At 44.1% G+C, this 16,483-nt stretch overlaps 1 protein-coding gene across 3 annotated transcripts in view; it reads left to right on the top strand.

Moving 5' to 3' along the window:
- adcy3a (adenylate cyclase 3a) overlaps positions 1-11,602 on the top strand; it is a 60,980-nt gene extending 49,378 nt beyond the window's left edge. For all 3 annotated transcript variants that reach the window (XM_085472806.1, XM_085472804.1, XM_085472805.1), the window contains exons 18-21: positions 2,644-2,757; positions 5,007-5,133; positions 7,017-7,141; positions 11,402-11,602. In XM_085472806.1, the coding sequence (XP_085328932.1) occupies positions 2,644-2,757; positions 5,007-5,133; positions 7,017-7,141; positions 11,402-11,581 (546 nt within the window). In that variant the 3' untranslated portion in view covers positions 11,582-11,602. The remainder of the gene's footprint in view (positions 1-2,643; positions 2,758-5,006; positions 5,134-7,016; positions 7,142-11,401) is intronic.
- Positions 11,603-16,483: the final 4,881 nt, after the last annotated feature.

Genomic DNA, 16,483 nt, shown 5'->3' with positions numbered 1-16,483 from the left:
TAACGCTCTATATGAACAGTTACTCACTATATAGAACAACGTTATAGGATTATATTTGTGCACAGATGTTTGCAGCTGTCAGCGAATAGTTATCAGCTATTTAGAAACAAAACACTTTTAATCCATAACAGCAAATGAACTGAACAACAGAAAATACAAATGCTATTTATGGTCTCCTCACAACAATGATAAGAAAAATAAACTGGGCCAATATGGCATGTTTGTTAACACAGAGACACACATGTTACTGTGATCTCTGGTCTCCCACTCAGAGACACAGGTCTCCCAGTGTCCAGCATTCAGACCTGAGGACTCATGTGAGAGAAAACCTGCTCACACAGACATGTAGAGCCAAACACTGTCAATAAGGCCTCTGCAATGTTCTGAAGACAGTTAAACCTGTCAGGTAGTGACGTCCAGCAGGTGAACATGCAGCTCCATGAACACGCACAGCTGTGGAGTCCAGCTGCTTCGTAGTTCTGCAAACTTTGACCCCACAGAGTCGAGCTGTTCAGTTCAATCAGCTGCATTTCGATGTGTCGAGCCAGTTAATGCGAGACAAATCCAGCTCATTAAAGCTTCTGGTTTGATCAGAAAAGAAAACATTGGTCCAAACAGCTGAAAGTCCTGAAAACACATCGTGAATTCTGTCTCGAGTCTACAGATGTATCCGTGTATCTCCGCGGTGCTGATGCTGCGCTGAGCCGACAGCTGCTGAAGCTTTTGAAGTGTCAGAACGTGAAAATTTCAACATCTCTTGAAAAAACTACCAGCTAACAACGTCCCTGTCACCGCTAGGCTAAGTGATTTTTAGCCAATTACAAGTTGAATCTGGTAGTTGGGGTCGTTAGCTAAGATACCGTCATTAAGAATGTGTCTATGGGACACATTAGTTGTGTTGCAATTTGCGATGAGCACCGCTGGCCCGGCCATTTATTTTTTAATGCACCTCTCAGATTAACTCACTGCGTGTCGTGCCCAGGGCTGGACTGGGACAAAACATCAGCCACTTTGCGCCAGAAAGAGGAAACCAGCGGACGTCACGCTAAACAACAGCAGCACGTTTGATCAGCTGTTGTTAGTAGAAATTAATATTAAATAAATTCTATCAGCTGATGTTTGCTGGAGCCACAGCTGTAAAGCTGCTGGTCATGATATGGTTTGGTTATCTGGTGAGAGGGAAACATGAAGATGAAACCAGGAGATGTCCTTACTGGATCATCAGAGCTGAACAGGTGATGGAGAAACAGGTTTACCTTTTAGGTGACATGGATGAGTTGAAGGGAAGTTATGAACTGTTTCTGAGAGACAAATAACACCAGGATCCTTTTTTAGGTAGCTGACAGCTGGTAACTGTGCAGGGGCGGGTCTAGCAAAGTGTTGCCAGGGGGCAGGTAGGGCATTAACAGGGAGAGGGGGGCACAAAGACATACTTTTCTTTCTTATTCTCATTTAAAATGTTTTGCTTTTAATAAATAATTATCTGAATCTTACAACCAAAGTTTTTATCTGATGTAAAATGTATAGAAATCACACATATACCAACAAGACTGTGCATCACTGTCACAACAGCGTTTGTTTTCATTCTTTATGGCTTTTCCTATAATACCTGGTGGGCCAGTCTCTAGAGCTCATATAGAGCAAAGATTAAGTCAGATACAGCAATAATTCCATTTTATTTTAATTCAGTGTCATTTATACAGCACCAAATCACAGCAACAGTCGCCTCAAGGTGCTTTATATAGTAAGGTAGACCCTACAATAATACATACAGACAGAAACCCAACAATCATATGAGCCCCTATGAGCAGCACTTTGGCGACAGTGGGAAGGAAAAACTCCCTTTTAACAGGAAGAAACCTCCAGCAGAACCAGGCTCAGGGAGGGGCGGGGCCATCTGCTGCGATTGGTTGGGGTGAGAGAAGGAAGACAGGATAAAGACATGCTGTGGAAGAGAGACAGAGGTTAATAACAGATATGATTCAATGCAGAGAGGTCTGTTAACACCCAGTGCATCATGGGAATCCCCCGGCAGCCTACACATATTGCAGCATAACTAATACAGGTGGGGTTGTGGTGGAGGTGGGTTAGAAAGTGGCTTGGAGATGACCGCCAACTTTAACCAAGCCAAATTGGTTTACATAACGTGACCTTAAACAAATCAATGTGTATAAATGAGCAGAGAAAGCAGACATTGAAATCAGGAATATATCTCAAATATCTGTGAGCTCGCTGACGTTCTGCAGTGATTCCAGCTGTGATTCGTGCACTAGAAAGAGTCGTGGATGAAAAAGACACAAGAACCATAAAAGTTTCTGTACATTAGTTTAAATCTGATTTTACTTGAAGTCTCTAATTATGACTTGGATGGTGATCAGACCACATCTACATGTTGTCATTGCAGAAATCGTTTAATTCCCAAACGTTCATGTTTTCTTTCAGCTGTGTGATAGCAGACCCCTGACGGTACAGTAATATTGAAAACGGTTACAAACACCTCGATATGTCCGTTTTGTGGTGAGATGAAGTTGAAATGTAAGTTGCTCAGATGGCCAGGGTGCAGTGCTTTTTAAAAATGGTTGCAGCATGTTTGTCTGTGCTTTCATTGTCAGTAACACAACCTCCCACTTGTCTCCATGTCAGCTGCTGGATGAGCCTCAGTTTCGCTGCATTACAAAAATCAAGACTATTGGCAGCACATACATGGCAGCGTCAGGTGTCACCCCGGACGTCAGCAACGGTTACAACTCCATCAAGGTCAGTGTGGTCACATGACTTCTTCAGCTTCAGTGTGTGTCATGGCTGACAGAGCCAACATAATTGCATCTTAGTGTGAATAGATCTAGATCTGCTGCAGGTTTGGTGCAACTCTCTTTGTGGAAATATTAATTTGATTAAGATGATCTGATTAGGATGCAGGTACAGTTTACTGTAGTGCAGAGGGCACAGCTGAGACAACCTGTAACTCAGTTATTTCCATGGTAACGTAGATTTTTCATAATTTATAGGAATTTATAGGCTGAAGTCTTAATAAACAATCAGTGAAATGTTGCAGATTCTTTAGTTAGTTCAGTTAGTTTGACAACAAATGTAATGATAATCTATCTGATTTACTATGAATATAAAGAAATATTTAAATTGGACAGTTAAGGAAAAAACCACCTCACTCGACAAGGATATAAGACAAATGTAACCTATGTTCTAATTAAGGCTATAATAATGGAAGATTACTAACCGTGCACTGAGCATAATGGAGAGTTAAATTACGTGTTGAGTGCTAATAGATAATAGGTTTGATGTCCTTATTGTGGTGACGACATCCTTAAGTCTAAAATGTGTCCCTCAGGTTTGATGTTGAGGCTTTCGATGCTTTATTGCATTTTCACTTTGGATAAACGAGCTTTGGTCGACACAGTCGTGTTAGAGCACAGGCTGCGTTTGTGTGCTGCTGTGTTTTCCAGTCTAATCTTTCCAGAACAAAGTCGCATGCTGTCGCACACCACAGACCACATGGTTGTCCCGACGCACAAACTAGTGGAGCTTAGTAATGGTAAAAGGACGGGTTCTTCTATAGCGCTCTTCTACTCTCCCGAGTACTCAAAGCGCTCTACACAACTTGCCACATTCACCCATTCACACAAGCACTTTCTTTATGCTTATCTAACTACATTCACACACAGTCATGCTCCGATGGATGTATCGGAGAGCAGCTCTGGGTTACTATCTTGCCTAAGGATACTTGACATGCAGACTGGAGGAGCCAGGGATTGAACCACCAACCTTCCAAGGCGACCTGCTGTACCTCCTGAGCTAGAGCCACAGTCAGTGTCGACATTCTGACTTTTGGCAATGATTTATCAGATCAACAGTTTGGTCATCTTGAAAGAAAAATCGACGTCAGCTTCACCAGAGGTTGGTGTTTGCAGTGGAGACGTCCAGGGATGCATGTAATCTACTGCTTATCTACTGTAACTGATGACACACAGCACTTTACACGCCTCATTCACCCATTCACACTCCAAACTGGGGTCAGTAGCTTTTCCAAGGATATTAGTCATGCAGACTGGAGCAGATGGGCATCAAACCATCATCCTTCTGATAAGCAGGTGACCTGCTCCACCACCTGAGCTACAAAGTTTAAATGAGCTAAGGCTTTGGGTTTTTTTGTGGGCCACATTCTACATATACGTAGAATTTGTGTTCATTTTAGGCATTTTGAGTAGTGAGTCAGTATTTACATCAGGGGTGTCCAACTCCAGGCCTCGAGGGCCGGTGTCCTGCAGGTGTTAGAGCTCACCTTGGTTCAACACACCTGAATCACATGATGAGCTCATTGCCAGGCCTCTGGAGAACTTCAGCACATGTCGGGGAGGTCATTCAGCCATTTAGATCAGCTGTGTTGGATCAAGGACACGTCTAAACCCTGCAGGACACCGGCCCGCGAGGCCTGGATTGGACACATTAAACATAAGAACACCATTTTATTTGCACCCGTTGAAATCCTTGTTTTAGGATTCAATGCTCACGTTTAGGCCATTTGGCTGGTCAAATCCGGTCACATTACAATGTGATTTGACCAGTCCCACACAGAGATGTGACCTTTTATTTTCCTGTTGAAAGCCTCGTTTTAAGGTTCGACGGTTTTATTTCCGAGTTTTGGGTGAGAGTGAGGCGCTGACAGAACGAGTTAGTGATAGTTTAATGCTGAGGTGAGAGGCTTATACAAGCATTAATGTTAATATCATTATGAATACAAGCACAACAGAGAATGATGAAAAATTAAAGGCTGAATTTAATAGCCTAAGAAAATGGACTCACGTGACTGAACTGCTTGGTGGTTCAAAGTTCGTCACCAGGAAAAAAGACGCTCACTCCCAGTTATCTGCTTGGTTGTTTTTACACAGAAGAACCCAAATCAATAATCCAGATTTATAATACAGTAAAGAGCTGTTTACAAAGTGAAGCATTTAACCAAGTAAAAAACTGAATTTGCTTTTGCCTGACAGAAGGAAGAGCTGTCGGACACCGAGCGCTGGCAGCACCTGGCAGACCTCGCAGACTTTGCGCTGGCCATGAAGGTTACACTTATGAACATCAACTACCAATCATTCAACAATTTCATGCTGCGCATCGGTACGTCCTAATCTTAAGACGGTTGAAGGGTTGCATGTTAGGTGTGTTGCTGTGCAGGTCCGTCAAAGATATGTTATCTCTCTTATGGTCAGTGGATTCAAACCATGTAGGAACAAAACACAACAAATAGTTGACGTCAGGAGCAAAGCTGAACTTGCAGACTTCATCTTGTACATGTTGTGTTCATGCTGTATAGCATTCATTCACTTAGCATTACCGTAGTTTTAAATGAGTAATTAGCATCTCCAGTGTATTTATTTTTTGTTAAAACGAAGACTATTAGAAACATTACAAAAGGGATTTTGACCCAGAAGGAATCATGTCTAAAACATGAACTGAGTGTTGGCAAAAAAGGAGAAATCACAGCCACCAGTCCCACATGGACATATGACCTTTTATTTGTATCTAAATGTTCTCCAGTGAATTATCAGGGAGCATGCAGACTACCAGAGCATTCTTCTGTTACTCTGCGTCGCAGACAAACTTCATCGTTTGATCTTTGAGTTGGAATCATCCTGAACTAAAATGAGATCTTTGCTTTTGATTGTGACACTTGAATCAACTTTAAAATATAACTTTGAGTATAACTTTCATACACTATGCCCTGACCGGGGAGAGACCTGGTCTGTTAGAAAACGTTTACTTCTGATTGTAAATAAGACAGACAGTGAGCAGCATGTCAGGGAGGCTGAGGTTGTGGTGGAGAGGACGTTTTGACTCGTCTTATAGAGTCTCAAGTGTCATGGAACATGAAAGATTCAATAAGCAGCCTCGAAAACATTAGATGGAAAACTACATTTATATCATGTTGTAAAATTGTAACAAAATGCAGCATAACTAGGGGAGGATTCAGGGTCACCTGGTCCAGCCCTAACTATATGCTTTAGCAAAAAGGAAAGTTTGAAGCCTAATCTTAAAAGTAGAGATAGTGTCTGTCTCCTGAATCCAAACTGGAAGCTGGTTCCACAGAAGAGGGGCCTGAAAACTGAAGGCTCTGCCTCCCATTCTACTTTTAAATACTCTAGGAACAACAAGTAGGCCTGCAGAGCGAGAGCCAAGTGCTCTAATAGGGTGATATGGTACTACAAGGTCATTAAGATAAGATGGGGCCTGATTATTTAAGACCTTGTATGTGAGGAGCAGGATTTTGAATTCTGGATTTAACAGGAAGCCAAAACAGGAGAAATCTGCTCTCTTTCTAGTCCCTGTCAGGACTCTTGCTGCAGCATTTTGGATCAGCTGAAGGCTTTTCAGGGAGTTTTTAGGACTTCCTGATAATAATGAATTACAACGAAGATGTTTTTCTAAAATTGCTGTAACTAAGTTTAAGGTTATAATTCCTCCACTGTTATCTTATTCAATGCCATGTGTCCACACAGTGCAGAGCAGCTACAGGACCTAACCTCTACTTCCACAGAGTCCCATTTTCTTGTTAATAGTGTTACATCCTCGCTGTACATGTCACTCTTCTGGGGAACCAGCTTCCAGTTTGGATATGGGAGACATATCGCCTCTATACTTTAAAATGTAAGCTCAAAACTTTCTTTTTTGATGAAGCTTATTCTTGGCCCTCCCTTAGTTATGCTGCCCGTGGCGGCTGGGGGCATAATACACTCTGTGTGTCTTTGTCCTGTCCTGCTGCCTTCATCCCTGAGCCACGGTCTACTGGAGGGTTTTAAAAGAGGGTTTCTTCTTCCAGTTGTCACCACATGTTTGGTCATATGAGGGTGTCTGATTGGGGTTTTCTTGTTATTATTGCCGAGTGTTTACCGTACATAAAAGTGCTTTGAGGCAACTTTTCTTGTGATTTGCCGCTAAATAAACAGACTGAAGTGAATTAAAATGAAAGTCAACACGTTGCATATTTCAACACTCTCTTTTAGGTCTAAATAAGGGAGGGGTGCTAGCTGGAGTGATTGGTGCTCGCAAACCCCACTTTGACATCTGGGGCAACACTGTCAACGTGGCAAGCCGCATGGAGTCCACAGGTGTGATGGGCAACATCCAGGTACTGCTTCACTTCAGACTTCTGCTTTATCTTATTCAAATAACCTCCAAAGAGATTATTGTAGAGAGGAGGTCAGATAAATAGTGTAAAGTTTCTTTTAAGCAGTTTTAAGATCACAGCAAAAAGTATCTGTTGTGCTATGAGGAAGACTTCCCATCTGGCATCTGAGGCAGAGTAACCAGCTCAGCCGCTGGTTGTATACAGATGTGATCTAGCACTATACCGTTCTTCCCAGGAAACATCTTTCTGATTCCTCCACCAGCGACATGACCCTGGGCAACTGAGGGGGCACGATTATGACAGCTTGGCCTATGGCACGGTCGTGTGTTGAGACTTCTGTTTGGCCTGGATGCTTTAATCTTCCACTGGTGATGATGTTACCTTGTCCAGAAACCACCTGCAGCAGTGAGGCGTCCTGCTGCCCCACGAGCAGCAGAGTTGATGTAATGGATCAGCAGTATCCAATGATGCGCAGCCAAGAGGTTTCACATTAAGGATCCCTTCTACCGCCATGCGGTGACTTAGGAACAATGTGATCCTCAGGATGATTGGAGCGCAGACTTACCTTATTTCCCTCTCACAGGTTCATCAGAAATGTGTGTGGTGGATTAGTATGGAAGGTAATCTTCTGATTTACAAGATGCACCTGAAGAATGGGCTATATGGTGGAGAAAGCCTCCTGCAGCTCTCGAGACCTGCCTCAGAAATTGGATCTATGATTTGAATATACATTGAATGGTGTTCTCGACAGGAGACACAAGGCCAGGAGGAAAGCGTCTGAGCACAGAGTCAACAGCAAATCAAGGTGTGCAGATCTGATGATTAGGCACTTAAAGATTATCCCTCTGAGGCGCTCATGTCAAGCAGTCAGCTCCAGTTGGACAGAATACAGGTTTGTGGACGTGGAGTCTCTCTGTGAGCAGATCAGCCATTGCAGCGAGGACAGGTGTGTTGGTTGGGAGGGCCAGTGCTCTGAGGTTTGTTGCTATAACATGGGGGCCCAGCAGCAGGCTGGTGAAAGATCATGAAGCTGCTTCCCCCTTGTGATGCCGTTATCCAGGTTTTCCACTGGTATGATATATTTCCACGGGGGAGAACTGGTGAGCTCCTGGATTTCAGCACAAATGGAAGACCTTTTAACAGGACTCAGACCACAACTAACCCAGCGCAGTAGTGGATTCAGTCCATGGTGCTTTGCAGCGGTAGAGCAAGCTGAGTTTGCAGAGTAGTCTGAACAGCTCTGAGCTCCAAACGAAGCATGAACCATTTCTTCTGAGGAGCTACCTGGGATCTGGCCGTCAGGAAAGTGCCAGTTGTGGCAATCCGTGTCCTTGTGTAAGCTACAGCCACAGCTGCTGTGGTGCACATGATGGTGTGGAATGTACCGAATCCAGTCGAACCATTCCCCCTCCTCTGGAGTCAACTTCACCACAGATTTCTCCAGTTTGTGGAGCTCCTGGTTGTACGTCTGTGACCTTCTGGAGTCCTTCCATAATCACAGCTCACTGGCTATTGATCCACGACAGCTTCTTGAGGTGCTTTCAGCTGAGGTGGCATATTTCTGAAAGGGAGGATGTCAAGCTGCCACAGCCTTTCCACGTTTTTGTAAAGCTATGTTGTCTGTGTGAGTAAGGCTGAGTGTAACCATCTATCAGCTTACTGTCGTAGACTACTGTGGGTTGCTGCAGTGCCAAACCCAGCTTGGTGCAGACTGCTTCTGGCCCTCCAGGCCACAGATCACTGGTCAAACACGAATGATAAGGTGAGGGTGATCTGATCCGATCATAGGTCTCACCCAGCTGAGACCTTTAAGGGGAAGTCGTAGGTGGTTCTTCTCAGTTGTTTCCACTGGGCAGGATTGTTTAGCTAGGGCTAGTTGTTGTGCTGTGAATGACTTCGATATTTAATGCCTCACCTTTGGCTTTGCTTTGGTGAACATATCCAGTGATATCCTCCATTCAGCTGTAGGACTTACTGTCGCGATGGTTTATTGGGCCACAGCCTTGTCTGTCTGGGCAGGGCAAGGAACTTCATGGGAGCAGACAATTTTCTCTCCAACCTGTCGTCCAGCATTGCAGAGGTCTGCATCTATGATGAGCGTGATGGTCAGCATAGATGACACTGGATCCAGCATTCATGGTAAGAATATTAGGGTTTTGTTCTTTAGCCTTGGCAAGGCAGGTAGTGCAAGGAGGCGTTGCTCACCACAGGTGCTGCTGGGTTTCTTGAGCATGCAGCAACATGTTTACGTCACATCTCCAACATCTCCAGTCCACCACAGTGGCCACGCCTAGCCTGGAGAAATCCTTGGATCCTCTCAAGTAATGCTCCTCACAATAGGGATCGAAACACTCTCTCTTCTTCTGTGACACGAGCCTTAGAAGATGGATGGGCCACAGCAAGTGGTCTTGTGGTAGTGGCTAATAAACTACCGTATTTCCCGGACTACAAAGCGCACCTAAATATTAGCCGCACAAGCTAAAATCAGGGGAAATCCTGTTTTGTACATACATTAGCCGCACCTGACTAAAAGCCGCAGGTGTTTCAATGTTGACTCATCATATGTAAGAGAATATGCACAAAGGGAATTGTCAGGAAAGAGATGGCTGTTTGGAGACATCACTTTTATTAATATTTTGAAAAACAAGTTATGGGTACATATTTGCACAACTTTTTAGGTATATGTACAAGTAGCGGTAATTACAGGTATGAAACATGTACTGTGCTTCATAAATGAGTAACAAATGTAGTACATAACAATAACCTACAGCACACCAGAAAAATAGATCCGGCCTACCTTTCAGGCTCAGGTGCAGCGACACGGCTTTAACAAGAAGAAAAGTCAGTCATTCACCATCTTTCTCTTCTTCCTGCCACTGAAACCACCAAAGTCCTCTTCTCCAGTGTCGGAGACAAACAGGCTCAGGATGGCTTCATCATCCACCCTCCCGCTGAACGAGTAGTGCTACTTTGAAGTTTGTATTTCGTGCTACTTGTACGGCACTACGTTGCCTGGCGGATGGACATGTGACCAACATACCACTCTTGAACCCCGATACTGTGTGTCTGATCACATGCCCTTCCGCCAGGCAACGTAGTGCCGTACAACAGAGGAACAAACAAAACAAATCCTCTTACCATATGACAAAAATCATGGACAATCCATAGAAAAGAAGCACCTGACTAAAAGCCGCAGGGTTCAAAGCTTGTGCAAAAAGTAGCGGCTTATAGCCCGACAATTACGGTACCTGTGTTCTTGGTTTGACAGTGCCTACTGACTTTCCTCTCCAGTGATGTAAGTGCAAATAGCCTTGGTTGGGGCAGTATTCCCAAAGTTATGGGGTGGCTGTTGCTCAGGAGGTAGAGCGGGTCATCTACTAATCGGAAGGTTGGTAGTTCAATCCCTGGCTGCTCCAGTCTGCATTCCATATACCCTTGGACAAGATAGTAACCCGAAGTTTCTCTCCGATGCATCCATCGGAGTCTGAATGTGTGAATGTTAGATAGAAAGCACTTATGTAAAAAACCATTTACAAGTTTGGTAAGTAGTCGGTCTGCATGGGATCCACAGTGGAGTTACCTCTCTGCTACTCCGTTGACAGTAGTTAGCATCCCCACAGGACAGACCCGCTTCAAAAGCTTGAGAGTCCCCTGCCTTTATGGGTGGTGTGCACAGGACGGCACTGAGTTCGCTTGTACTCCTGTCCGAGAGCCCTCAGCACACTGATATATGCAGTTGGGTCACAAATGTATCGTTTAGCACACTTGATAACTTCAGGTGAGCTAATAAGATCTTGTAATCCTCGGACAAATGCTTATGAGGACCAAGAACATCACTCAGTCCTTCCTGTAGCAGGGCTAAGCTGCTCTCCTTCCCAGAGCTGAAACCAGTAAGATACTTCTAACATGCTGGGTTAGAAACTCTAATGACCAGCTGCTGGTGGCACACGTGACTGAGACTGGTGGCACAGGCTTAATGAATCATGATAAGGTCTACTGGGCAAAAGAGGGGGGTGGTCTGGTTGAAGTGTTCCAGGTAGCCCACATACCTGTGCTGGCTGCAATAACTCTGGGTACAAGAGCTGGAGCAGGTCTGGATGCAGGTGTAAGAAGATAGTCCGGATGTGGTGACAGATGCCGATGCATCCATATCTGTGACCAAACATAACCAGTGGAGCTTTTGAATGTGCAGCTTTGAATTGTGTCCCCAACTGTACAAAGCAATGAGACATACTTTTGTACTCTGTGTGTTTCCCTCAGGTAGTGGAGGACTGCTACAACATCCTGAAGGAGTATGGCTTCCGCTTCGTGAGGAGAGGGCCCATCTTTGTGAAGGGGAAAGGAGAGCTGCTCACTTATTTTCTGAAGGGAAGAGACAAACAAGGCTCATTTATCAACGGCTCCTCTGTCACTCTGCCACATCAGGTGGTGGATAGTTGAGGACTTATCTGTCTGTCACACACTCATCGGTCATAGGCTGTGTGAAGAGTCGTGCAGGGGAAAGAAGTGAATTGATTTAAAGTCCTGGGAAACCTGAAACTATAACTGAACCGAAGCCTAATTCATTTACAAACTTCATAAACATGAACTGGTGTATTCTCTGTCTGTACAGAAAGATGTACAGATGCCAGAAGAGTCTGTATTTGATTTTGAAGATGATTTCAGTTTAGCAGTATATATTTAAATCAAGATGTTCGAATAAATTGAGAAGATTAGAAGCTGAGGGCACCAAACAGATAGGAGATTAAAGGGAAACCTGATTCTTTGACTGTGACACTGAGGGGACTGATCGATGATGCTGTCAAGGTTTGAAGTTCTTACTTCTTAAATAAGGAGTTACATGGAAATTCATAATATTGGGTTAAACAGGTTAAACAGAACTCTTGCTTTGGACGGATACTGCAGAACAAATTATTCATCATTTGGAAGTTTTTTTCTTTTTGTCCTCGTGTCACCCTTCCTGAAACCATAGGCACAGAAACATTTACCAAAAGGAGACTTTAGTGTAATGAAACACCCAGTAACACACCACACGGGTCAAATCTGTGCAGATTTGTTTTATAAACCACTCCGTTTGATGACAAATGCACTTGTAGCTTAAAATGAATCCAGGTACTGAATATACAGATAGTAAAGTATTACAGTGTTACCTCAGACACACAGCTAATACTACTGACGTGATTTCTCTGCATCCTTAGATTTGACAGCAAGAGCTCAAACTGGCCCATTAACTTCCTGGGTGGCTGTAGCTCAGGAGGTAGAGCAGGTCCTCTACTAATCACGAGGTTCACCGTTTGCTCCCTGCCTGCTGTAATCTTCATTGGGCAAGATACTAACCCCAAATTGCTCTCCAGTGCATCCATTGGCATGTGAACATTAAATAAAAAGCACATAAGCATAAAAAACGTGCTGGAGCACGAGGTATAAAACGAGTCCCTTTACCATCCTGCACAGCTTTCACTCCTGGATCAGGCCATGAAGCTCTCCCTGCTGCTACCTTCTGTTGAATCATAGTTTCTTTGTTTCCTCATTTAGAAACATCAGGACCTGTCTCTGCTTCAGCACTTAAACCGATGCATTTAAGAAGCACTCCCCTTTAGCAAACCATGGTATGTGTAAATGTTCGACATGTGCAAAGGAAGTGTTGCTTTTGTTACAGCAGAGATTGTTAGCTTTGGCTGGTACAGTCCAAGCAAACTTTTAAACATTTCTCTCTCTGTCTCTCACACTAATCTCTCCTCTGGAGCAATAAAAATGTATTTTAGGCATAAACGTTAATTTTACTGCAGGAGGTGAGTGAGTAAGATAGATCATTAACTCAATTCAATTTTATTTACACAGCGCCAAATCACAACAACAGTCACCTCAAGGTGCTTTATACTGTACAGTAGACCCTACAATAATACATACAGAGAAAAACCCAACAATCATATGACCCCCTTTGAGCAGCACTTTGGTGACAGTGGGAAGGAAAAACTCCCTTTTAACAGGAAGAAACCTCCGGCAGAACCAGGCTCAGGGAGGGGCGGGGCCATCTGCTGTGATTGGTTGGGGTGAGAGAAGGAAGACAGGATAAAGACATGCTGTGGAAGAGAGACAGAGATTAATAACAGATATGATGCAGTGCAGAGAGGTCTGTTAACACAAGAACTTGTATATAAGGAGCAGGCTTTTGAATTCAGTTCTGGATTTAACAGGAAGTCCATGAAGGAGAAATCTGCTCTCCTTCTCAGCACAGACGAGACACACAGTGGCCACAGCCTGATCATCCGACTGCATTCGATTAGACTTGATCTGTGACTGTTACTGGGTCGGACGTGGTAGCGCAGTAGTGACATGAGGCAGATGCTGTGTGACTGATGGAAAAGAGTGCATGCTTGAAGGAAGCGCTTGACTTAAGCAAAACATTTTAAATAAATGATCCTAATTGTAAAGACAGGCGGGAGACAACAACATGTGGACTGGTTGGGAATAAACCAGACACTGAGACTGTGGATCATCAGAGTAGCATAGGCTCAGTGTCTTTTTGCCCAACAGCACATTGACCAAATCTTTGGCTTCTGTAACCAGATTAGTTCTTTGAATTCAGCATTTCAGTATGAGAAACACACTGATGGGCTACATCTCTTTCATAAATGTATCTGATTTTTTTCAAAACAATGGAGATTTCTCTCTTGTGCGCTCACAATCCTCTTTAGTAACTAAGCACCATGTCCTCATCACATGGACACACGGTGGGTTTGCACAGCGTGTATGTTGGAGTTCATCCTCAGTTACTAAAAGCCTGACAGCCTTCACCGGTCCTGCCTCTGAGGAGGATTCAACCAGTGAGGGACAACGGTGTGATCATACAGACTCGTTTGCTGCTCGTCTGCTGTGGTGGAAGAAGCGTGTGCAGCATCGAATGTATGTTTTTTCCTCGATTCTGAAATGGGACACATCTCCCAGCTCTCCTTAGCCGCACCGCTCCACTGGCTTCTGTGTCTTGAAGCTGTGTCAGATGGATAGCAGAGGTGTTTTTGAAGTGGGCGGACAAGCTGTGGATAAGTGCACACGACAGCTGGGACATGTTAAAATGGCAGAATTCATTTTTGCAGTAGAAGCGAGCTTCTCCTGTTTGTTTCCCTCCACTGTCAACGTCTGTCTTCAGTTTGTTTTGGTAGTTCTGCTGATACGATTTCTTGGTCTCACTGGTTCCAAAAAACCTGTTGACATGAAAACTGGCCCCTAACCCTAACAGCTCCATTTTCAGACTTGTCATGCGTTTGTGTCAGTGCACCAGTCCTGCTCTCTTCTTGTGAAGATACCTCCACTTGGGGCAGCCACTGGCTCCCAAACCAGAGCGGCCATCCCAGTACAAGCTGGAGGTCATATCTTGATGAAACCAACAGAACTGCATCATCTGGGAAAAGCAGAGACGAGACAAACCCCCCCCAGCCTCACCCCGAGGTTTGCCTACCCAACAGACTCTTCTCTTCAGCACCTTTGCACCCCTCACTGTCGCTGGCCACGTCCCTACTGATGATGCACAACGAGACAGCGAGTCCCAATGTGTAGCACTTTCCCCGCCCTGCCCCACGACTCCAAACAGCATAGTTATTCTGAACAGCTGTTTGGGGTGTAACTACTAATAATAGCCAGAACCTGTTTCCCCGTCCGATGGAGCACTGAGGAAAACTGATCTACAGGCTTCATGCTTCTCTCACCCCAACCGGTCGCAGCAGATGGCCCCGCCCCTCCCTGAGCCTGGTTCTGCTGGAGGTTTCTTCCTGTTAAAAGGGAGTTTTTCCTTCCCACTGTCGCCAAAGTGCTGCTCATAGGGGGTCATATGATTGTTGGGTTTTCCTCTGTATCTATGAAGCGCCTTGAGGCGACTTATGTTGTGATTTGGCGCTATATAAATAAAATTGAATTGAATTGAATTGGGGACACAAGTAAACCTCACCTGTCCATTTCTTCTTCATGAAACTGGTCCCACAACCTGAGCTGTACACGTATCTCTCACCCTCACACGCTCTGGGTCCTTCCCAGCAAACAGATGACATTCAGCATCACCTGAAGCCAGTTTAAGCAGCCAGTGATTGGATCACCATGATCTCTGTCCCCAGTGAACCAACAGACGTATCCAGGAGAGAAAATGGGACAAGCAGTGAGATCTGCCCTTCCTGTACTTGTGCCCATAGTTATGTGTGCTGTCATTAGCTTTATTATTATAGCTTCAGTTTAGGTTCAGTCTCCTGATGAGATGTTTTAGCTTGTCCAGAGAAACATGATTGCACTGTAGCTCAGTGAATGCAAATCTTAGTTAAGCTGGTATTGTACTGCAACTGAGTGAAGTAAGAGGCCGGGTGAGAAGCAACATCAGCTGACCAAGTCTCATAGTCACTGAATCAGCTGCTCCCTGAATCCACCTGCACAGCAGGACAGGTGACACGAGTTCTTTGACATTTCAGAGCCAGTTTTGGACGGTGTTTTAGGAAGTAGGAAGCAACAACTCTGTATGAGTGCGACGTACACGATGGCCTTGACATAACAGCAGCAGTCACTGCTCTTTCCTCTGTTTATTGTTACTGTCTGTAAAAAGGGAAGAAAGTGCAATAGTCTGTTCTTCTGCACACCAGATGCTCTTCATTCCTTCCCCTTTAATTCACATTTTCATAATGTGATCTTTTTTCTTTGTAAAAACGAAGAGGACAGGATGTATTCTTGTATATAGAGTTTACACAGTGTTTACTGGTTAAATGTATTTATTGGAAATGACAGGGATGCTTTTTTCCTCCACACATGTGAAAGTGCCAATGATGAAACGATGGCTTTAGGTTTGAATGCCGTAACATGGACTAAGGCTGTTTTCTGAATTTTATTTTTAAGAATCTCAGGATTGGGAACAAACTAGCACTTTCAACAATGTATGAGCTCAGACATGAATCCATGTTTTAGGTGCAACTGTGTGGGTTTTTTCTAAGCTGAACACAAACACACTCCGGCTGTTGGTGTTAGAAGTAAAGAACAAGCTGTGGTTCTTGTTACTGCGCTGATTTTGATCCTTTTTCACGCCTTCCCAATCTTTTGTTTTGGTTTGTTAAATCCTTTCTTATTTAATGTGCCCTCTCTCCTTTGAGTTGTTGGTTATCACTTACTGATTAAAGAATTATACTGATAAATCTCAGTGTCGTGATTACTGCACAGCCCATTGAGACAGCTGATTTGTGATTTACTCAAAATCCGGAAAGCGACTGCGTTCAGACGGTGATGATCAGCTAATTAATGAGAAAACATTCAGGTTAAAAAACTAGGAGCATGCTTGAACCATGCATACAGATGTGCACAGACCACAACTTT

Source organism: Copadichromis virginalis, linkage group LG11 (assembly GCF_057382275.1).
Source record: "Copadichromis virginalis isolate Kocher_CV1m ecotype Utaka linkage group LG11, C_Virginalis_male_GT1.1, whole genome shotgun sequence".
Taxonomy (NCBI): Eukaryota; Metazoa; Chordata; class Actinopteri; order Cichliformes; family Cichlidae; genus Copadichromis; species Copadichromis virginalis.
This window is presented reverse-complemented; position numbering and strand designations above follow the sequence as displayed.